Below are 24,647 nucleotides of genomic sequence, written 5' to 3' on the forward strand. Positions count from 1 at the left end.
AATTGCTTAGAGTGAGATGGTATTTCTTTTAGTAGGATTATATTAATTTTACACACTTGCTCAGTCTACCTTCAGCTTCACGCATAGGCATTTATTTAAAGCAGTGATTGGCTTTAGAGAAAGTGGGAAGAAAGCATTTATTTAGCAGCGTAGCTGATAGAGTTGGGTCATTCAGGGATTTCTGCCACTTGGTCCTGAGGTAGAATTTGGCAGGCATGGTTTCTATGGCTTTGGCTAAAATATGAAGGCTACCTTTATTTACTTACTTGTTTAACTTTTATGTTTTGAAGGTTACCTTAAACGGGCCCCTTCACCTACTTCATGCCCTTAGTCTCCTGGCGACTTTCTTCTCCCTTCTCTCCTTCTCAAGTCCGTTTCCCTCAACCACATTCTAATACGCTCTTGTTAGGGGGCAGTTTCACTTCTCCTTGAGTTCTAATGGTGTGGAAACTTTGTGAAAGTGTCAGTCCTGGGCAAGACTGGTGTTGCTTCAGTTAGTGCTGAGGATGGAGGTGAGTCTGGTTGTCAGTTTCTGTCCTACTGCGACTTTCTGCCCTAGGGCAGTCATGATAGACCTTATCCTGGAGCCAAATCCCATAAGCCTTCGGCATCCAGTAGGCTGACCTGGAAAGTCCTGATGAGGCCAGGGTTTTGTAGGTTTGAGTTCAGGCCTGAGAGTAATACAAAGAAAGACTGGATCAGATTCTGAGCGATCTGGGCCTGAGTGGCAGAGAAATTCAGTGTTGGGAGCTATGTGGTTGTTGCTCAGTGTGTTATGAAGTTTGGATGTTACCTGGGAGTACAGGTGACACTTTATTAGTCAGAGGCACATCAGACTCTCAAAGGGATTGGGGCCAGAGAACTATTCATTTACCAGAATATAGAGATGGTTTTTTAGAAGAGCCTTCCTCAGCCATCCCCCCACTTGACAGTCAGATCTGAGTGAGACCATGAACAGGTTATCCAATGCTGTTACTATTTTAAAAAACTTCTGCCAAGTCTGTAGTGTTGGCTTCATTTTCCTGCCTCATCCACAGAGGTTGAAAACTTGTTCTTATCCATAGTGGAAGGAGTTCTTGAGGCCCCTGATGCCTGTCTTGCCCCTATGGTACTATTCTGAACAGTCACTGTTGGTTGAATTGGCCATGGTGAACTTTTAACTCCAATCTCCCTGCCCTGCCCCCCCTCCACGAAGGAATCTGGAGCCCTCCCCGTGGTGGTGTGAAGCCACTGGAATGTAGCACTCTGACCCCTGGCAGTTAGGCCTCCTGGATGGACTTGGCCTGGGAAACAGGAAGGAATTGGGTGGGATGGAGGGAAAGGAAACACAGGGTGATACTAACTCCCCCACCCTCCAAAGTAGCTCAGGAGGCTTCTACCCAGAGGGTTGACAGGTAAGAACAGGTGTGTTTTTCTTCCTGCTAGGTGGAGGTTGAACCCTCAGCAAAGCTGGCTTCAGGCAGGTAAGCCGCCACAGAAAGTAGGGTATTGAGGAAGGGTTTGAGGGAAAGAGAAGGATGCACAGGAAGTTGTGGATAATGGAAAGGAGATGATGGAAACTGGGAATGTCCAGAGACTGTCTGGATTGAGCACATTTCTCCCTTTATAAACCAAATGTATGAGAAGGTAGGAGAAAGACCTCCCCACCTCTAATGCCTCTAATGTTTAACCATAGAACAGAGTATCCCCTATTTGACTAATAGCATGTTAGGTTAGTGATGAGACCGGAGGAACATTGGAGTTAATTTAATTGTTGCTTACTCTTTTCTCCTTTCTCTTTGGACGGACCACACCCAGTAGGGCCAGTCAGCTCTTTGGGAAAAGGTTTTCAGGACAAGCTTAAGGTTGATGACACTTGCCCCAGTTTCTTCCCCCTTAGCAGGACATACAACTTATATCTTTAGTTTCCTCCCAATTAAACTCTTTGGTGAAGAATTCATGTAAATCCTTCTCTAGTCATGAGCTGTTTCCACACTGCAATAAGACTTGCAGGGAAAGCAAGCCAGCATTTTCATTAGAGATACTGAAAATTAAATTCCATGCTTTTGTGAAAGGGGTAGAAATTATAGCATCTCCTGTTTGTGAAACACCTGTTTGTTTTTTTTTTTTTTTTTTTTTTTTTTTTTTTGAGGAGAAACATCCTCTTGTCCCTGGACTTGAAGGAGTTTCCTCTGCAGCTGAAACCCTCCCCCCCAGCCCCGTACTTAGGAAATTAACTCTTCCTAAGCCCAAGATGTCCTGAATGGTAACTGATTATTCTGCGTCTGTGTCAAGCAAGGGTGCTGTTTCTCTTCCCTCTTCTCAAGTGACTCTGGGTCAAGTCAAGTGGTCCACTATGTTCCTAACTAGAAATGTCTTGGTTATTAGGCTCAGAGTTTATTTATTGGTTATGTAAGCAAGTCGTACATAGCAGGCTTGCCTCAGCTTGGCTGCTACAAGAAATGAGGCAGATACCAGAAAGCCATACCCGCACAATACTAGGTGTGCATTTCTAGTCTGCCCGAGAGCATAACAGTGTGCCACAAACTTTGAAGTTCCAAACCAACAGAAGTACTGAAGAATAGTTTAAAGAACATTGAAGAGTTTGTACATACTGCACATTGCTGTGTCTCTTAGGCATTGATGGAAACTAGTGATGCTCACAGCTAGTTAACCAGCCTGTGTGTTTGGAAAGTGGGTCGGTTTAGTTACTTCTTCTTACATCTAAAACGTATTCATTCTTGAATATACTTACTGTACTTAGCAATAATTTCAACCTTTGGGTGGGAGTTAGGATGTATGTAATTCCACAAGTTGTGAGTCTTGTGATTTGAATAATTTCCTTGTGGTTTTCTTCACACTCTGAAGACTGACTATAAATGGAACACTATTGCCGAATTACGACTTTGGAACATCCACTTCCCCAGCTGCATATGGGAATAGGCTCTGCGAGAGCATGTGGGAGAAGAATTGGGTAATTCACAGTTTTTGTTTATGTTTCATTTGAAGCAGACTACTTATTCTGAGTGCATGCTGATGCATGCATGTGTTCTAATTAGAAATACAGAAATGTATGAACTTCATTCTTTGACACTGCTGGAGTTTAAAATACCTGAAAATTACCATCTTGTCCCCAGAAGGCCTAATTACTGTAGGCTTGTTTATTTATCTTGCATCTCATGATATTAAATATGGATGTGCTCGAAATGAATAAAACACTGGAGACACATAGGACGGCTGTTGTTGTTGTTGTTGTTGTTTGGTTTTTTGGATTTTTTGAAACAGGGTTTCTCTGTGTAGCCCTGGCTATCCTGGAACTCTTCTGTAGACCAGGCTGATCTGACTCAGAGATCTGTCTGTCTCTGCGTCCCACGTGCTGGGACTAAAGGTGTGTCACCATGCCTGACTGTATAGGAAGATTTTAAAGGTGATGTTTTTTTTTTCAGCGTAGCAGCCGCAGTTACTATGTCACCTAGCCAGATACACTGTTCTCTTATTTCGTCCAGCAGGTGGGTTTTGTGACCTGAGTTTGTGCCATTCATGGAGCTCTGTGTCACGGAGCCAGGAGCAGCTGTGATGCTTTCCAGTAAGGAAAGGGTTGTGGGGTGTCCAGAAGAGTGTGGGAGAGACTGTGAGTTGGATTAAGCTAGATGGGGTAGTTGTAGCTGTGACGAGGACATGAAAGTCTTCCTAACCACAGAAACACACGGAAATGACAACAGACCTGTACCCAGGGAATTGGCTCATTCCGTAAATACTTCTGGAGGACCTACTTGTGCTGAATTCTATTACAGTCACGGAAGATACAGAAGTGAAGACAGGAAAAAGTCCCTACCAACCTAAAGCTTTGTAGTAAAAAAAAAAAAAAAAAAAAAAAAAAAAAAGAAGAAGAAGAAGAAGAAAAAAAGCAGGGAAATAGACAGGGGCTCTGGTGCTAGCTGACTCACAGTTTTAAATAGTCAAGGGGAGAGTGAACAAATCCAGTCTCAGACCTGAGAAATAAGGGTGTGGGACCTACACCCACCTAGTGGTGGGTGCTTCAAGATTCATCATCCATAATCTGCATTTGCTGGAGAATCCAGGTTACATTTGAAGGACTTTAAAATCAGTGTGTCAGACAGATCTCACATTGTTAAGTTTTCCTAACCAGCCATGGCTGTTAACTCTAGCTCTTGTTCTTTAATACAACACTACTGTTCTCATAAACGTTCTCAGAAATTTTGAAAAATAAATATCTTATGGTGAAGCAAGTTAACATTAGAAAATTGTAATGTTGAGTATAAAACTACTGTTATCGTTGCCTGTTTTTTGCAAATTACTTCGTGTTGGGACCAAATAGCAAGATTCCTGTAGTAATTGGCTGACATATGTGAGATCAAATATAGACATATCTTACTACATACACACACACATACACACACACTCTCACACTCACACACACAATCACATACACACTCTCACACACACTCTCTCACACACACATACACACACATTGTCACATACTCACACACGCATACAACACACTCTCACACTCACACACACACTCACACACTTTCACACACAGACACACACACTTTCACACACACTCTCACACATACTTTGACACACACACACTCACACACACACTCACACACATTCTCACACATAATTTGACACACACAAACTCTCTCACATACACATACACACTCTCACACACAGGTTTGGATTCTTGTCTTTTGCTTACATATGTAATGTTGAGAATTGAGTTCACAGGCTTGTGCACAAGGACAAGTGTCCTACAACAGAGCTGTCTTCTCCAGACCCAAAGGTTTAGAATTTCAAGTAAGATATTTAGGGAAGATTCTTTGAAGAACAGTCTTGGTATTGAAGGTAAGAATCAACCAGAAATATAATTTGTTGGGATACCAGGTTTTTGATGATTACTTCCACTTGGTGGATCCTGAAGAATGCAGATGTTAGTAAGGTGAAGTTCACAGCAGGCTTAAGTTGATTTGTGAAGACATTTCTTACACAACAGATGCTGACTGAATTCACAAAGTTATTATCCCGAAAGGATTCCTTAATGCTACTTATAGATCATGACACCTTTAAAAAAAGGTATTATATGGCCTTCAGGAGCCTTGCTATAGATGAAAACATTGTTTGCTCTCACAAAGAAATCCTTGTTTCTTAGAGGACAGTTGAGATCATGCCTATAAGCTTAGGTTGTCTATCCATCTGATGGTTGCAAAGGAATGCCCATGAATTGTTTGTCTTGGCTACAAGGTATGTCTGCTTGTTCCCAGTGTTAGGGAGCCTTCAGCATTGGACCTCCAGGTCATGCTCTCTGTAGATAGGCTTCACCAGCGTGAAAATCAGTGCTGTTCCTGCCCTGCGTTGTCAAGACCTCACATCTTCAGCATCAGTGAATTTGAAATTTTTTCCATATTCTTTAGTCTTCACCTTTCCTGCACTATACAGTCTGTGTGGAACTCAGACCGAGGTGGTTCTCGCCTCAGACAAGTGAGTTTATCCTGGTGAGGCACCTAGACCATTCGCTGGCGCATAGCCGTTGCTCACCTAGTATTGACTGTTACCAGGGGGTGAAAGGTGCTTCCCTAATGTACTGGCTGTTCAGCCTCTGTGATGAAAACCTTAAATTCTCCAAAGAGCTTATTTTCAGAGTTTCAGAATTTTTATCCTTTTTTGCTGTTGTTCTTGCTTAAGGATCCAGTCACACTTTTCACTGTAGGCATTCACACTTCTCAGTGTAGGTGTTCACACTTCTCAGTGTAGGTGTTCACACTTCTCAGGGTAGACACTCATACTTTTTTACTTTAGTCATCATTCACACTCTTGGATGAGTGCAGCTCTCATACCTTGTCTTCTGGTTTGCTCTTGGTTATTTGACTAACAGTTGTGAGGCCATAGCATTTATTAATATTCATAAAATAGTTCTGTGCATTATTCATGCACCCAAGTGACTTTCTGGCAAGAAGCATTAACTTGTGTCATATTATCTGCTGCTGTGATATGCGGAAGTGGCAGAAAGGAAACTAAGAGCTTATTATTTATTATTTTTCTAAAATGGTGAGGGCATGGTGTATCTATTCAGTCATTCAAAATGTCATAAATATTGATACATAGAAGCATTGATTCCTATACAGTGTTGAGATGAAAAGCCTGGAGTTTATATTAGTATTTTCAAAGTAAAATCCTGAAATCCAAAAGTGCTTCTCGGTCATAGGTGACTTTCTTCGCTTTCACCAGATTTACTTTCTAGAAATAATCTGGCCCCCAAATATTCACATTGCTTGGCTCTCATTCAAGTCCTCTTGTCTTCCATCCCAGTTCCTTTCAGTGGGTGATAATTTTGGCAAAGTCAGTATTTTTGGGTCCTAAGATAGCTCAGGAAGGAAGCAGCGGTGTCCCAACCCCTCTCTGGCGGTTGAATGAGCGTAAGCTTCCATAAGCTCCGTAGGGATGCTCTGTGGGAAGATTTAGGAGGTGCAGGAAGCTCATCACTGAGGATGGGCCTTGAGAGTTTCGAGGAGCTTTCTGTGAGGAGCAAGCAGAGTTGTGCAAAGCTGTGGAGGCATGCAGCAGCGTGGGTAATAGGAATGGACACCACTCTGTGTTGCTGGTGCAAGGGGACATGTGGAAGATGGGAAGCCTAAGATGTGCATTGAGCTTAGTCTAAATAGGCTTTGTGCTCCATGCCGAGGACTTGTATGACCAGATGTTGGATTTTTTATAGACCACTGTTTGTAACTAGTGAGTCTTTAAGAAGCTTGGGGCTGTTCTCTTAATGCCTCTCAATGAGTGTTGTTTACACTAAAGTACCTCTTTCAGAAGATCAAACACTGGGACACTTGAGAAACAGCTGAGGAAGCCTTTTAGGGAGCCTTGGTGAAGAGATAAAAGAAAATATTAGATCCTTCCATAAGAGACTCTCCTTAACCAAGACTTACTACTTTTAGGCAGCAGAACATTTGCTAGTTGACAGCCATGGATGAAGTTAGGTGTGTCAACCAGTGATGGGTGCATCAATAGATCACCTCACGTAATGTGTACTTTGAGACTGAGGAAACTACTTCTAATTTAAATGATGACTTTCAGAGCTATATAATTCTGTGGCACTATCCTTAATAAAATTTTGGTATTGCACAATTTCAAAGGTGTTGGCACACCTTTAAAGAAACTTGGGAGTAAAGTCTAAAGGAGCCTCATGAATTATCTACTTCACCCCTGTTTTGGTCATTAGAATTTTAGAGCCTTAGAGAGCTACATGCCAAAGGGTTCTTCAGAACTCAGTGCAGAACGAAGGTTGTAGTTACCTGGCCAGGGCTCTCTCTTAAGTTGCTTCATCTCAGTTTTGTTTTGTTCATATGCAATTTAAGATAATTGCTAGTTTAGACAGAGTTGTGAAGTGATTTGTAGTGTGTTGGTCAGCACCAGGCTTTTCTGTTCTCTCTCTTTTTTTTTTTTTCTGTTGTCCTTGCTTCTAGAATCAAAACATTTTCTCCTAAGCCTACTTACTATTCTTTGCCAGCATTCTGTAGTCAGAAAGGACATTATTTCCCCCTATATTTCCTTTTCAAATATTTTTATTGGATATTCTATGTATTTAACTTTCAAATGTTATTCCCCTTTCCCCTCCCATCCCCTTTACCCTTTCCGTCCCCTGTATTTTCTATACTACCTCCACACACTTGCTGTATGACTTTGCTATGTAAACCAGTTGCCTGGTGTCACAAAGCATTAGCACTTGGTTTGGTTTGGCATGAACGCGAGCACACACACACACACACACACACACACACACACACACACAACATAATAGATGCAATATATCTCAGAAGCGGATGTGATTGAAAGAAAGGATGTGTCCATTTACATTTGTAAGTCAGGTCTGGCTTTCCTGTTAGCCACATTCAGAAGCATCTGGTGAGAAATGCCGAGGTAGAACTTACTAATCAACATCCGATAAGTGGTTTAGTCAACCTCATTGCTCATTTCCACTGTTCATCGGTGAGACACAGTAGCAATCAGGGGTCTTGTTCATCACACAGTTAGAGCTTTATGTCCCTTCCTGTTGTCAGCAACTATTGATAATGTATATTTTAGTGTTGCCATTGTTTTAGAGACTTTGGCTTTGTCCACTCTGGGTTATGGACATGCACCAAACATAGATCCATTTTGTGCAAATGTCTGAAAAGGAAAATTTCACTACCAGAAGTCCTTTCTACTGATAACTGTAAGCATCACCTTCCAGCTTGACGCTGAATAGAACCCAAGAAAGAGGGAGAACGAGGCACCCACCTCTAGAGCATAGGCTTTAAGCCTAGAGCAGAGAGATGGACAGCTCACTGCATTTGGTTCCTCCTGGAACAGAAGAGAATGCCTGATAACGTCCTGGGAACTGGGGGTGCACAGGGCAGGGTCGGTACCTTACAGGAGTTCCAGACTGGCGTGGTAAAAGATACGGTGTTACCTGTTTGCATCTTACCATAGCCCCAGGGCTGTGTGAACAGCTGAAGAATTAATTTGATCTATATTCCCGAAAGCCTCTCCTCTGTCAACAGAATTCAGTTACAGTGAGCTTCTGAATGTGCATTGTAAGTTTGTTTCTTGCTTTTTAACTCTGCTCTAGCATATTTCTTGCAAGTGGACTGCTACATAATGGAGTGCAGCTGTCTCTTAGTTTCGAGGAAACTCCATTAACCTGGGCATGGGCAAGGTAGAAAAGGAGAAGTGCACAGGTGTAACATGCCTTCAGGAAGGCAGATTCCAGAGTAACACGGGCCCTCTATCCAGTAGCTGTTGTCAAACCTGATATGTTCTATTTTCAGAAGAAGGAAGAATTTTATGAGCAGAGAAGTTGAATTCTATATCAGTCCTCGGCTGATTCTTGGAGTATCCAATATGGTGCGGGGGAGGGGTCTATTTTCTTTTAGACCTGGACTTGAAGGGTCTTGTATGAGGCTGTCCACATCATTATGCCCAGTGCTTCCTCTCTATTCTCAGGATGTGAGCTCTGTGTTTAAAATCTTACACATCAAATGTGGAGGAAGGCCAGCTCAGGCACCTTCCAGAATATCATGAGATACTATTGGAACAGAAAGGCAGTCCAGCATGAAATAAACATGGGGCAGTGTTTTAACACTGCCACCACATGTTCACTATAAAATAAAGAAACCACTTACACTCTGCAAAGTTGTTTGCTGTTCTCAAACTACAAGAGCTGTCAAATAAACAGGGTTAGGAGAGGTCATTTAAAACCTATAAAGCCATGTACACGGGCGATAAATGTAAACTGTATGAACTAAAATGAAGATATCAATGTGGGTGCAATCTTCCCATGGCTCTAGAACCTGCTCATATATGATGAGACCAATTTTGTCAGAATTAAACAAAATTTACAAGAATCATTTTTTCCTGTTTTTGTATGTGCTTCTTTCTTTTTTAATACGTGGCAAAGTTTCTTCTGCTTTTTTATTTTTGCTGGCAACCTTTCTAGGTGGCTTAATGTAGCAGAAATTTTAGCTGCAGGGAAAACCAATTTTTTTTCTACTACTGACTGAAGGGATAAAAACAAGATTACCTGCTGACTTAGTTGGGGTTTTATTGCTGTGAACAGATACCATGACCAAGGCAAGTCTTATAAATAAAAACATTTAATTGAGGCTGGCTTACAGGTTCAGAGGTTCAGTCCAGTATCAAGGCAGAAGCATGGCAGCATCCAGGCAAGCATGGTGCAGGAGGAGCTGAGAGTTCTACATCTTCATCCAAAGGAAGCCAGGAACAGACTGAGCATCCTCAGGCAGCTAGGAAGAGTGTCTCCAAGCCCATCCCCAGAGTGACACACTTCCTCCAACAAGGCCACACCTTCTACTAGTGCTACTCCCTGAGCCAAGCATATGCAAACCATCACATTCCACTCCCTGGTCCCCATAGGCTTGTTCAAACACATGAGTCTATGGGGGCCATACCTAAATATAGCATAATTAAAAAGTACATTTAGTCCAACTTCCAAAGTCCCCATAGTCTGTAGCAGTATCAACAATGTTAAAAGTCCAAAGTCTCTTCTGAGATCCATCCAATCACTTAACTGTAATCCTTGAATTACAACCAGCTGGGCAAACTCCAAATTCTGCATCTCCATGCCTGATGTCAAAGCAGTCTTCAGATTTTCAACTTCTTTTTCATCTTTGTTGATGGCAACAAATTTCTTTCCCCTGGGCTGGTTCCACTCCCTGTTAGCAGCTCTGGCATCTTTAACATCTTTGGGTCTCCAAGGCAATTTCAATGTCACAGTTTCTCATTTCAATGTCTGGGATCCACACATCATCTTTTGGGCTCCTCCAAGGACTGGCTTCACTTCTCCAGCGCTGCCCTCTGTAGCACTTCAAGCTCAGGTTGATCCACTAGCCTTTGCTGTTGCTCTTGGTGATCATCCCATGGTACTGGCATCTCTAATATACTGGGGTCTTCTGTTGCAACTAGGCTTCACCAATAGCCTCTCATAGGCTCCTTTCATGGTGTCAAGCCTCAAATCCTTTTTATGACCCCCTTCAATCCTAGATTATCAACTACAACTGAGGCTACATTTTCACCAATGGCCTCCATGGCTTCTCACAGTCCCAAGCCTCAGTTGTTCTTCATAACGCCTTCATGCCTTCAGAACCAGTACCACCTGGGTGACTCTTACACATTACCATGTACAGCTGCAGCATGAGGTATACAACCTTGGCTATCTCTGGAACACAGTTTTTGTCCTCTCAGAAAACACTTCCCAGAAGATTTCACCTCAGTGATGTTGGTCTCTTCTTAATCATCCCTAATTTCTTAGCTCCAGCTAACCAGCATCAATTGTCCCAGTGTCTTCTTCTCCTCTTAAATATAAGGCCAGAGCCACATGGCTGAAGCTGCCAAGTTCTGCTGCTTGCAGGAGCTGGACCATGCCCCCCTTGTTCTATTACATTATCACTAGATTTCTTTTGTTCTAACTCCTTCACCACTAAGCTTGGCTGTCCTGGATCTTTCTCTGTAGATTGATGTTGAATTTAGAGATCAGTAAGTATGTCAATCTCCTGGGATTAAAGATGTGTACCACCACATCTGGATTTCTTTGACTCCTCGGATTAAAGGTTTGTACTAAGTCGCCTGGAGCTAATTTAGCTGGGTGGTGTCTTGTCCCAAGGCTCTTACTTCCTTAATTCAATGTAAAATTCTGGAATGCAGGATTTAGATCCATTTCACTTCCTGGTGTCCCTTTAATACTCCAACAATATATTTTGTATCTTTCCTTTCTCAACTTGCTCCTTTTCACTATTCTGTTCATAAGGGTGAGCTTTAGTAACCACACAACAGAATTTACATCAGGCTGTTTTGAGACTTCCTTTTTCAAAGCAATTAATCTAAATCTCTTCATCTTAAACTCAGGCAGACTCCTTGGACAAAAGCAGAAAGCAGCCATGTTCTTCACCAAAATACTACAAAATCAGTCTCTTGGCCACATACTGAAATTCTCCACGGAAACTGCTTGATCCAAATCAGCACATTTCAAGTCACTCTCAGTAACAAAGTCTTCCATATTTTTACTAGGATAGCTCATTAAGCCCCATTTAAAGCCTTCCACAGCTTTCCAAATCCAAAGTCCCAAAATCCACATTCTTCCAAACAAAAGCATGGACAGGCCTATCACAGCAATAATCCAGTCCCTGGTACCAACTTCTGTCTTAGTTAGGGTTTTATTGCTGTGAAGAGACATCATGACCAAGGCAAGTCTTATAAATAAAAACATTTAATTGAGGCTGGCTTACAGTTTCAAAGGCTCAGTCCAGTTTCAAGGCAGTAGCATGGCAGCATCCAGGCAAGCATGGTATAGAAGGAGCTGAGAGTTCTACATCTTTATCCAGAGGAAACCAGGAACAGACTGAGCATCCTCAGGCAGCTAGAAGGAGTGTCTCCAAGCTCATCCCCAGAGTGACACACTTCCTCCAACAAGGCCACACCTTCTACTAGTGCTACTCCCTGGGCCAAGCATAGGCAAACCATCACACCTGCCCAGCATCCTTGTCTGTTCTTGATACTTTTACTGTGATTGTTTAAAAACAAAAAGAGATCCCAAATAACTGCCTCTGTTTTTTTTTCTATAACACTAATATCCTAGAATTAGATCTCATATAAACAACTTTAAAAAAAAGTGGACATTTGTTACTTACAAGCCACATATTAGCGTAAATGCATTTAAGAATTACTATTAGCTAATTAATATTAGTATACATGTTAATTACATCTCTGTTATTGTATACCAGAAACAAAGCATTTTACAGAAGATTTTCTGTGGGCTTATGGTTTCTGAGGGAGAATTCATAAGGTGTGTGAGGTATATAGCAGCAGGCAGACATTGCAGGAAGCTAGCTGGGAGATCATATAATCAGTTCCAGCATAAGGCAGAGAGAGAGAGAGAATTGGAAGTGGGACAAGCTTTCAAACTCTCAAAGCCTGATCCCAGTGATATGCTTTCTCCATCAAGGCCACACCTCTTCATAACCTTCCTAAAGAGTGCCAAGCAACCAGGAACCAAATATTCTAAAGTAAGAGTGCATAAGGAACTCTTTGCTTTCAAACTTTCACAGGAAGTGTTTTGTTTTTTGTTTTTTGTTTTTTGTTTTTTTTTTTTTTTTTTTTTTTTGGTTCAGTGATGATGACCTTTAGAGATAGACCTTGTTCACTGCTGTTTAGTCTTGGGTGTCCTCACTGTGATAGCTTATATATGAACAGGGCAAGGCCATGTTTCAGAACAGCAGTTCTTAAACCGCGGGCTGTGGACTTGTAAGATTACAGCTATCTATATAGTAATATTAAATTTGTATTTGTCTTTCCCTGTGTATCCATTTGACAACTTGAAAACAGTGGAGCAAAACACAACACCAATATATATGTATTGGCATCTTAGTTTAAATGGAGGCTATGGCACCTGCTTCTAGTGAGTTTTCCTGTTCTCCACCTTGTCCTGTGGTGTCAAGTAAATAATACGATAGTTGAATAAGATGACAACGAAATACCCCCCCAGGAAGACCCTCAATTCCTTAACCGAAAGTCAGGTTGTTAATCGGATTAATTTCCAACTCCTTGTCTCACTAGTTCTGATGAATGAAATGAGATGTGCCCAAGAAGCAATTGGTTGCACACTGAAATATGGTATCTGTCTGGAAGGAAGCACAGGAGTGGAGATGTTTTGTTGGCAATTAGACAGACTCATGTAATCGGACATATTTGGAAATGCAGCATATTGCACTTGTACTCACATTAGCTATCTCTTGCATTTAGGAAAACTAATTAACATCCCAATTTGTTATCTTGTAGATAGAAACTATATTTGCAATATATTTTATAGTATATCATATATACCTTTTATAGTACATAATATATACCTGTTGACCCTTCTGTCTAGTAGACTACATATAACTTATCACTAGTAGAATTCCCAATACTTGCTATAAATAAGGGGCAGTACCCCTGATCCTGACTCCAGTTTTGTTCTAACCAGCCTAAAATGAAGCTGGCAAAAATCAGATGCTTTGTTGTATAGCACCTGAAAAGAGAACGCACCAAACACTATGTAGCTCTGTAGAAAGACCATCCTGAGCCTGCTGCCTGAATGCTCTGGAATACAAGGGTTTCTGAGCACTGATATAGCACAAAGTCTATTCAGATATTTTATATAAAAATACCTCTGAAATATGAGACATTTTAGGTTTCAAGGATTAGGACAAGATTCAACCTGCACTGGATTCTGTTTGTCTCAGATTTGATCAGCTTTGTGGGCTAATCAAATTTCATTAAATTTTGCCTTCAGTCTCTGTTGGTTTTTCTGTTAAATTATTTTAAAGTATAATGTTTCGTAATAGAAAACTATAAAAGCATTTGTCTTAAAAGCATGCTGTTCTCATCCTATAAAACGGCTGTTGCTAAGAAAACTACTTGCCAATAAATAAATAAATAAATAAATAAATAAATTTTAAAAAAAGAAAAAGAAAAAAAGGTATTGATTAAGTGAGCCAGAGAATTGAAAGTTTTCTTTTAATAAAGTCAAAATGTATCTATAAGATAATGGCTTCAGAGAGCTGTTTTCAGGCTGATGGGGCCAGCAGCCTTGACTGTGGACCTGTAGGTGTGGCTAGTGTCACATGTAAGACAGATGCAGAGCCAGGGGGAGCTTAAAGAAGCTGTTGCCTCTTAGCTTTTATTCTGCATTCAGGGCAAATGGTCTCCCTGTGTTAAGACTGGGGGAAGCTTCTGGTAGTGAAACATCTTGGCTCTGAAAACAGGCTTCTTGGAAGGATGATAATGCCACCAGGTGTTAAGTAGACGTCATCTGAGAAATGAACTAAGAGATTAATGGCATATGATTCCTAGTCAGAAATCACCAGTGTCCAAGCATTTATTTAAAATATGTGATTCATCCAGTGCTTTTGTGGCAAGCTTTGAAAATAAAATGTGCTTTAAAGTTTTTTCTTTTAACATATATCATCTTAAAACTTTTTTTCTTGCAACATCTTTTGTCTGTTTTATAACAGGTCCTTTTTATTATTGTTGTTATATACAGATTCCCATATATACCTGTACTATGTGTTGAACTTACAGAAATTGATAGCTATGTTCCTGCCAATTAGGTCTCTGGCCTATTGGAGAAGATTGACTCAGATAAAACCTTGATATCAGTGCAGGTGCTTGCAGGTAGAGGGTGGAACAACTTATTCTCTTGGGCATTTGGAGAAGACATCTCAAAAGGGGTCACATTGACCTGAGTCTCATTTAGAGAATGAATAAGAATCATGTTGAATCAAAAGCAAACCTGTGTTGTCGGTAGAAACACAAAGCAATGGGAACAGTTGTAGTTTGTCGTGAGAACTCCAGTGCACTTGTAGGGTATAGGAGTGAGAGGGATCACTGCAAAAGGGCTCTGTCAGTACCATAAAGAATCGTATATTCAGTAGCAACGCTTGGACTCTATTGTCTGGCAAGAGAGGACCACTGAATAGTCTTGACTTTTAAATGTGTGGGAAATGAGGTTGGAGGACAAGGGAACAGTGGTAGGGAGTAGAGAACTTAGTGTACACCCCTCTCCCTGACCCATGATGGGAAATGTAGATATGAGGTGGTACACACACACACACACACACACACACACACACACACCAGGATGATATTAGGTAGGTGTTGGAGGTTGCTTATTGTGGGGAGAACTATTCTGGAAGAAGCAAATCTATTTGGAGATGCTGCACATACTTAAAAAAATCAATAATATTTTCTTTCATTAAAAAAGAAAAGAAAGTCAGCTGGTAGTGAGTCAGATCTCTGAGTTTGAGGCCAGCCTGGTCTACAGAATGAGTTCTCGGATAGCCAGGGCTACACAGAGAAACCTGTCTAGAGGAGGGGGAGTGAGGAGAAAAGAAGAGGAAGAGGGAGGAGGAGAAAAACATGGGTTATCTTTTTACTGGTTCAGATGTTTTATACATTACGAGTTTTGAAAATCTGAGGATTGATCTCTGCATTGCAAATTTTAATGTGCAGTCACAAGAAGTCCTTTGAAAGTTCCCCTGAACGGTACGAGACTGTCCTAACAGTGCATCAGCACTCACACATGTGAGGCATCGCTGAGGCGCGACACCACATCGTCGTAACTGAAGGCAGATCATGATCAGAGTGCTTTCTGAGTGTGTGAGGGATCTCGGTTACCGTGCACCGTGCCTTTGTATATGTGAGTATTATTTACACGCTAGTTCTGAGGACCGAGTGTAGGCTAAGAAAGAAACAGATTATTAAGTAGATTTCTCGGGTGTCTACTTAAACATTATAAGCAGATCAGCAGAGCTGGGCCATTGACTATATAAGAGAGCCTATTCTAAAATCAAAATAGAGATGTATATTTTCTTTCTGCCTTCTCAAAAAATCACCCTGAAGCTCTTTAGGTTGTAATTTCTTCTCTTCAGAGTTCTTGGCAAGAAAATTATTTCAGTAAGAAAAAAAAAACAAGGGAGAATAACCTTGTGTAGTGTGTGGTCGAGGGATGGCATCAGTAGCAAGTGTTAGCTTTGCAGAGATGACAGCTATTTGTTTACATGGTCTTCTATGAGAACACACCTCCCCACCATGTTACCATTTATGTCTGTGTCCCACAGTGGCTAGGGAGCACACTGCAGCCAGAAAACATTGTCTTAAGATAACATTTTCTCTTCAGTGTGAGCAGCAGGTGTAAACTGTTCTGAAATGCAAGCACTTGGAAATGTTCTCTGTAGATATTGTTATCTGAAACTTGTTAGCTGTCCAGCAGTCAGTTCCAGTTCAAGTGTGGTAGGCTCTTTTAAAGATAGCACGAAGAGAGGGAGACTCGTGTCACATCTCCAGTGTCCGCACAGAAAAGTACGCGGTTTTCTGTAACAGGTATTTGAACTAGGAGGAACGCAGTTGAGAATGGAGCCCAACTAGTGTTCCTTATGTTTATTGCATTTTTCTGAAGTGGCTCCCAGAAAAAGAAAAAAAAAAAAGCTGATTTTAAAGGTTTTAATCTTCATTATTTTTAAGTGCATTCTTCTATGAGTATGTGCACGAACTTGGAGGTTCTGATGGAGGTCAGAAGGTGGTGTCACATCTCCTAGAGATGGAGTCCTGGTGTCAGAAATGGAACTCAGGTTCTGTGCAAAGTCAGTACTTGCTCTTAACCGTGAACCACCTCTCCAGCCCCGCGGCTTTAGAACCTAATTTGTTTCCATTGGTTCCATTCCCAGGACAGGCACCTGAATCGGTCTCACCTTCAGAATGTCATGACCTGTGTCTTTCACTGGGTTGTAGCCCTTTGTAGCTGAGGTTGTGGTCCTCAGCTTTGTTGTAGGTAGTGTTAGGTGCCAGCCGTGAGTCCCAAAATATTTTGGAGATGCTACCCTTCACTGCACCTCACCCCTCCCTCCCTCATAGAGCTTTATGATGCTTGATGTGTGTTCGCTTCCTTGCTATATGTACAACACAGTAAGAAAAAGTTAACCTAAGTTTTCTTTTGAGATTGACAAATGTAACCAGCTCATATATACTTCTAGTGAACATGGAGTGGTGGAAAATGCTTCATTTAAAAATTACAAAGCTCTTGTGCACACATGCATATGTGCATGGGAGTCATACATGCCTTTGCATATGGAAGTCAGAGAACCACCTTGGTGTCATTCCTTAGACACCAGCCACTCATTTTATTTATTTATTTATTTCAGAGAAAGGGTCTGTGGCGCTCACAGATTCTACTAGGCTGACTGGCCAGCAGCTCTACGGACTCGTGCACTGGGCTTATAAATGCACCTGACTTTCATGGGGTCTCCATGTGTGCAGGATGCAAGTTACTGAACAAGCATCTCCCAAGCCCTGCTCCCCAATTAAATATTTTATAGGAATCATAGTTGATGTGTGGGCACACAGGAGTTATGGATTTCAAACACAGATGTGACTTAATTTCTTTATGTGTGGCCATGTTTCAGGCTTCCCAGTGACTTAGGAGATAGTGTGCATTCATATGTACAATTTCTGCCCAAACTGCCTTTCACAGAGGAAGACCTCACGTTTGGGTGCTGATCTTGACATCCCAGTGTGTGTTTGATCTCAAGGCCTTTGAATGAAGCAGTGAGAAAACCTTTCTCTGGCTAACTGTTTTGCAGATGAAGACTGGGAGGATGACCAGCTGCTTGGTTTTGAACCCTGCAATGAAAACCTTATCTCCGGCTGCAATATAATCAACGGGAAATGTGAATGTGGTACCATCCGAACCTGCAACAATCCCTTTGAGTTTCCAAGGAAGGACATGTGTCTTTCAGCATTAAAGAGGATCGAAGGTAAGCATGTTTTGTTGTTGCTGCTGCTGCTGCTGCTGTGTTGTACTGTCTGTTTGTAAGGCTCAGCATTGTGCAACCAAGCAGTGATAGCCTTTGAGCCTACAAACGCAAGGACAGCTTTAGAGAGTCTCAGCGGAGAAGCATCCAGTGTGTCAGGTGCTGATGCAGTTGAAGTGTGTGTTTCCCAGAAGGATGAGATGGTGTGCAGTCATCCTGTGAGCAGGGTACCTCGTGCCAGCTGGCCTGGGTCACCTCTGCATAATGGATGATTTCATGAGTGGTGTGCTTGGGATCAGCATCTGTTGTCACTGGGTCCATTCTGCTTGATTGACCCTAGTGTGGTGCTCTGCTAATTAGAAAGATGGCTCATCTGGCAGAGGGGAAAGAACTCACTAGAGGAAAGAAGCGTGCCTTTACATTGAAAGCTGGGGGTAATTTTGCCAGGAACCAGAATCGGGCAGGTATGAATGGACAGAGTGATGCTTTACCTCTGGAGAGAAGTCAGAAATTACATTAACAAGAAAATTACACTAGTATGGTCCAGAAATTTTGTCTGTTTGTGCATATAACCTAGAAAAAGCAATTGATAACTTGAAAATATATTTGTAAACATTGAAATCCCAGTGGAAAAACCCCAAGCTTAGTTCTGGAGCTCTGAACAAGACTTAGGAGGAGGGAGGCTAGACGAACTCTGCCCACCATGACTGACTTCTCCGTCAGCCCCGGGTTCTTCCTGGTGAGGAGGAGAACGACAGAAAAGGAGTGTAAACAGGAGGCAGTCTTAAATTTACCCTTCTCCTTTAGAATGTTCTCATTCTAAGAATGACGAAACGTGCAGTTTGGAAAAGAAAGGATTTTCTGTGTCCAAAATCAAGTCCCTGGGGCAGTTGTGCAGGACTGAAATTTCTGGAATGTATTAGTCTTATAATGTATTAGATTTATTAAGCTGTTCTAAATAATAAGGCATTTATAATAACCTATAAAATCGTGCTTCTTTTTTGCACTGACCGAAACTACATAACCATTGAGGGACTATAGTAGAAAATAATAAAAATAAAAGTATTACGTGGTATAGGTGACCGAACCCAGGCAGGGGCACATGCATGCTAGGCAAGGGATTTACTGATGGTGATGATGATGATGATGATGATGATGATGATGATGATGATGTGTGTGTGTGTGTGTGTGTGTGTATGTGTGTGCACATGTGTGTACTCGTTCTTCTCTCATACATCCCAGTCACAGTTCCCCATCCCTCCACTCCTCCCTGTACCCACATACACATGTCCTTTCTACAACAGATCCACTCTTCTGTCTTCCTTCAGAAAAGAGCAGGCTATCAGAAATGTCAGTGGAACACAGCACAAGTCATAAGGAGACTAGGCACGAACCCTCATATCAAGACTAGACGAAGCAACCAGGAGGAAAAAAACGGTTCGGAGTGCAGACAAAAGATCCAGAGACACACCCTCTCCTACTGTTCGGAGTGCCACAAAAACACCAAGATACACAACCATAATGTCTGTGTAGAGGGCTTAGCTTAGACCTTTCAGTCACCGTGAGCCCCCATGAGCCCTGCTTAGTTGAGTCTGGGCTGACGTCTCTCCCTAACCTGACATTTTAGAACCACAGAGAGGAGTAAATACCACGTCTTCTATTCCTATAGATAAGTTGCAAGGTTAATAACCATCATGTTAACCTGGGGTTATAGATGATTTAGTTGCATGGCTATTTAGATAGCTTTATCCATATTTTAAAAATCAGATTATATGAAATAATATGACAGACTAGGTCTGCCACATGTTGCCATCCTTATACCTGTGAAACAGCTGTGCCCAGTGTCCCCAACACTCTGCAGTGACTGTCCCTCAGACACTTTGCAGTCACTTAACTAATGCCTTGCTCCCAAGCATGGTCTCTGCGAAGCCCTCTGGGTTGTTTCAAATGTAACGGTTTGATTAAGAAAGCTGTGTCACCAGACCTGCTGTCTGCTCACGTACAAGTGGGACAGTTTCATTTGTGACCTTCGTGATGGCTTTTAAAGAGTGATTCTATGGTGGCTGTTTGTGACATCCCTTGTCTCTTACATTGAGGTCATTCCACTGTAACTACTGTATCTAGTTAAATTTCTTTATTTAAAAAAAAAAGCTTGTTTTGTCAGAAGGCCTTCATGTAATCCAAAGGTAGGATTGATTGGGGCCATAAATGATTAAATGCTTTGTTATTAAAAATAAGGCATTTTGTAGTTTTTAGGGTCATTTCAAGAACGCAGCATTGGGGGGGATTCCCCTTTTCAGAGGAGCAGTTTTGAAAAATAAATTTGTTTTTTCTTATTGTTAAAGGTATGAATCTTAAAGATGGTCTTGGTCTTACTGTTAGAAGTTTGAATATATAACTGAAATACTGCAGACATCTTGCAGTCAAGCAAGATTCATCTAGAACTGTATCTTAAGACATATGGAGGTAAACTCTGTTTGAATAATGGGCTTTTGACTTACATGTGAGACACCGCAACAGCTGGTCGGAAAAAGCAAGGTTTCATGCACATAGATAGTGCTGGATGGCACGTTGACTAGGCAGAGGCGTGCACTTTAGGGAGCCTTCCCTGAGTCCAGCTGCAAGTGCTTAGGAGTGTGCGGTGTACTTTCTCGGTTATTGAAGAGAGCTGGGCAGTGCTGTATTTTATAACACTGTCTTAGAGTAGGCAAATAAACTTGTGGAAGGAGGCTTGGTGGGGAAAATGAGAATTGAATCTTCCTCTTGAGAAATCCATCTCGTGGTTCTACAGAAATGGGAATGTATAAGAATGGACAGAGAAGATAATATTCATCGGAGTACTTGGAATTGATTGAGTCAGTGAGCTAAGTAGTGGATGATGGGTAAGGTAGGTTTTAGGGGCTGATACTTAGGATATGCACAGGGGTCATTTGCTAAGTGTGGGATACAAGGAGAGCAGCTTCCATGGGAGATTGTTGGGATCTACTTCTGATGTTGGATTTGCTGTATTTGAGGTGTCCATGGAGAAGAATCGGAATAGGGTGTAATGGGCCTGGAGGGGCAGGGAGATCTGAAGTGGAGATAGAGGTGTTGAGTAGCTGTCCAAAGAGAAGAAGCTTGCCTTTGGGGTAGGTCAGTGGTCAGTGCTCTGAGTACATGGAACGTTTTTTCAGAAAGATTGGTGTGACAGGAATGGGGTTCGTCCTCAGTCATAGCTGCTCTTAGCTAAGTGACAAATTCATGCAGAGTTGTTGGCACCAGAATGGCAGGACATAATAGATCATCTTCACGGACTGTGATGTGATTGACTGATTCGCTTCGTTATTTTGGTTTGCTATCCCTATAGCTCGTATGACTGTTTGAATTAGAGCTACTCCGCCCATCCCCAGAAGGGGAGCTGGTTCAAAGCAGAAATCCTGAGATAAGGAAGTGGCGGGAAAGGGAGGTGATAGCAAGATTATAGTCACAGACTGTTAGGATCCACCAGCACGCACATCTGGACCTTCAGGCGCTGGTCTCTTTACTACTTAGTGCTCATGCTTTCCTCTGCTCAGTCAGGAGGTGCTGGGGCAGTGCACCCCTGGATCCCCAATCCGCTCTGCTCTAGTACTGAAGAACTTCTGTTTGGCTGTAAGTGTTCGGGAATATAATCTACAGCATGCCTGGGACATTTTAATTTTATTTTTAAACAAAAGGTGTGCTATAACTGGCCTAAGACAAACTCCGTTTATACAGTTTTCTATCTGTATTTATTTTCCTGACGCTGCTTGAAACAAAAGGAACTTTGGCTTTTTGGTTCTGTGGCTCTGTTCTCTGAAGCCAAACTGAATTAACACAGAGATAGATGCCATCTATTCTTATGGGGTTGTTGTTGTTTGTTTTGTTTTGCCTTATTTTGTGTTTCTTTTTGGATATTAAGGAACTCAGAGCACTGACTTTTAACTAATTTCACTGAGGAAATGCTACTGTTTCTTTCTAACCCACTTTTAGTGTGTCTTTTTTTTTGTTTGTTTGTTTCTTGTTTTTACCCCCCCCCCTTTTATTTTCACATTTTCCCACTGCAGGGTCAGGGCCAAGGGTGGATTTTATTCCTGACGGTTATCTCTCTCTTCATCTCTGGACTCAAGTACAAGCCGAGCTCTGTGGCCTCCTCAGGACTCGTGTGTAATGTTTGTCACTAAACAAAATTCAACTAGTATTTTGAAAGCAACATTACACTGTGTGCTTTCATAGACCTTTCTCAAAATATAGTTTTTAATGTACATATGATTCAGAAGTAGGGGGTACTCACAGAAAGCACCCACAGGAAAAAATGTAGTAACATAATGCTTTTATCCCTCATGTGAGGCACTGCACAAAAGTCGGTCTTGTTTCACTTGCCCTTGGAACTGCTGGATAGAGATGCTTCCAGATACAGTAAGAAGGCTGCTGTCCTGTCACATAAGTACAGAGAAGGCCAAAGTACAGCTCTTTTCCCTTGCAGGTTCCCTCATGGGCAAGTCCTACAGGGAGGCCCTGATGTGTCCTAGTTTTCTCTGGCCCTTGATTCACCAGGAATCACCTACAGCAGGGGATTGTGCATGACCAGGAAGCCCCAGCCGAAGAGCCTCCTGCTGGCTTTCCTGACGGTGACTAGGAAGACCATCCAGTGTTTATACAGATCCGCTTCTCTTCCCAGAGGAATAGATTCACTCTACTGGCCCAAGAGAACATTGTGTCTTTAATCACTAGAACAAGTTTGAACCACCTCTCCCATTGCTTCTCAAAGCATAGACTTCAAGTCCCTTCAGTTTAAATGTGAATTTACAGTGGTTTCATCATTCAGTTAACGATTTTTTCCAAGTTGATGTTAAAAGAAATTAAAAGGCATAAAGGCATTTTACTTCTTGTTTGTTTAATGGGTTGCAAGATGGCTCCATGGGGTAGGATGCTCACTGCCAAGCTCGGTGATCCTTAGAGCCTGTGATATAAAAGGAGAGAAGGACACTACATATTAAGTTATTATGTATTTATTATGGCGCCACATATTAAAGGACAAAATAAATTCTGAAGTTAGATTCTAGAGAAATTCTGTTTGTAATAGAGGCAGCTCTTTGAATAACCTACCTGTCTGATCCTAAAATACTAGAAATACATCTAAAACCTCAGGTCCTTGGACTTTTGTGTAAATTGTACTGATGTCTTACATGGCATTAAATATCAGTGCCCTCAAATATTGCCTAATGTAATATTGACTATAATGATATCATTGTGATATCATTGTGACAATTAGCTCACAGGTCGTACATAACTGTTGCTTATTCAGGAACTCCATTTAGCAGACTTAAATTGCAATGTTCTTTTAACAACTCACAAGTTTATTATTCTATTAATGAGAAGATAGGCACGGGCTATGTGTTGTACATCTAATGAGGTTTACAATACCCAGGGGACACGAGTGGCCTCTTCAGACTGCTACAAATACGTTCACCAATGACTCAACATATATACTTAATTATCTCTCTTCTCCTGACCCTGTAAAAAGATAAGCTCAACACACGTGTATTTAGAGGCTCAAACAAGCTGCTTTTGGGGGACCCTGCTATCTCAACTTTAGGACTTTAGGATTTGCAGATTTCCAATTGTTAAATCAGATCCTTCATTAAAATTGGTTAATATAGATTCTATTTTTTATGTGTGTTATCCCCTAAAGTCCTGCTGGGTTATGTTTACAGTCACATTGCCGCATCTCATAGACACTGTCTTAAATTTTACTTTGAAATGCATTTAATTAATATTGCTTATCAACTTTGGAACTGCTAGCTCTCTGGCCAAGTGAAAAAACACATTATCCTCACCTTCCAGATGGCAAAAGGACCTCATTACTAGCAGGGTCCCTGATGGTTTATCCTTTGGCTGCTCAAATGCCATTTACAAATACTTATTCTGCTCATGAAAGACAGTAAGGCCTTTATACAATTTTAAATCTGTATCACTGCCTTATATTTTATAATGACAATCAATAATTGATAATACAGTGTGCTGTTCTCTACCAAAACTTTCTTATAAAGAACTTGCAAATAAAACATCACATAGCAAAATAAACTAGACTGTAAATCTGTATAGATCAGTGAACTTCTACATAGAGACAGTCTACTTTTCCATTTGGGGAAAATAAATACTTATACATATATATGAAGAGGTGTGTGTATGCGTGTGTTTGTGTGTGTGTGCGCCCACGTGCACACATCTTTAAATGACTTTAACCCCTGTTTCTTTATAGGAGAAATAAAATAGAATCAAAGTAGCATTTTGGAACAGGAGATTTTAGGTTAAGTCAACATTTTAAAACTATATATTATAGGTATAGGTTTTTAGAAGAATTGTTGTTAAGACATGTTTGAGTTTATTGCCAAGTTGATGGTCTGATAAGCGGTACAGGAAGAACAGAAAGGGCTTCCAGAAGGCGGAAACCAGTGTCAGGCATCTGGGAAATAAAAACAGGAAACAAGGAGCTTGGCCACAGGCCAGTTGGAGGGAGTAGTTGCTTGAAAAGCCATTCATTTTACCTGCATTAGCTGTGGGACATTCTACAGTGACCTACCCTTTTGGGGGTTGTAGGTTCTTGTGCCCTTCAAGGAGATAGAAGGAAGACCTAATTAAAGAATTTGTATCTGTTGCTAAGAGAACCCTGGGTTGGTATATGAAGAGGAAAAGTTTATTTGGCTGCACTGGGAATGAATCCAGAAAGAAGTTAGTGTCAAGTGAACTTTCATATTGACCTAGAGGAGTGCTTCTCAGACATGTTCCATAGGCAAGAGCTCTGCT

The 24,647-nt window shown here is 41.4% G+C and overlaps 1 protein-coding gene across 4 annotated transcripts in view; it reads left to right on the forward strand.

Annotated features, from left to right (window-relative positions):
• The window catches only part of CRIM1 (cysteine rich transmembrane BMP regulator 1), a 170,452-nt gene that overhangs the window by 22,895 nt on the left and 122,910 nt on the right, over nt 1–24,647 (forward strand). For all 4 annotated transcript variants that reach the window (XM_080932594.1, XM_080932595.1, XM_080932596.1 and 1 more), the window contains exon 2: nt 17,670–17,843. In XM_080932594.1, the coding sequence (XP_080788720.1) occupies nt 17,670–17,843 (174 nt within the window). The remainder of the gene's footprint in view (nt 1–17,669; nt 17,844–24,647) is intronic.

Source organism: Micromys minutus, assembly GCF_963924665.1.
Source record: "Micromys minutus genome assembly, chromosome: 1".
Taxonomy (NCBI): Eukaryota; Metazoa; Chordata; class Mammalia; order Rodentia; family Muridae; genus Micromys; species Micromys minutus.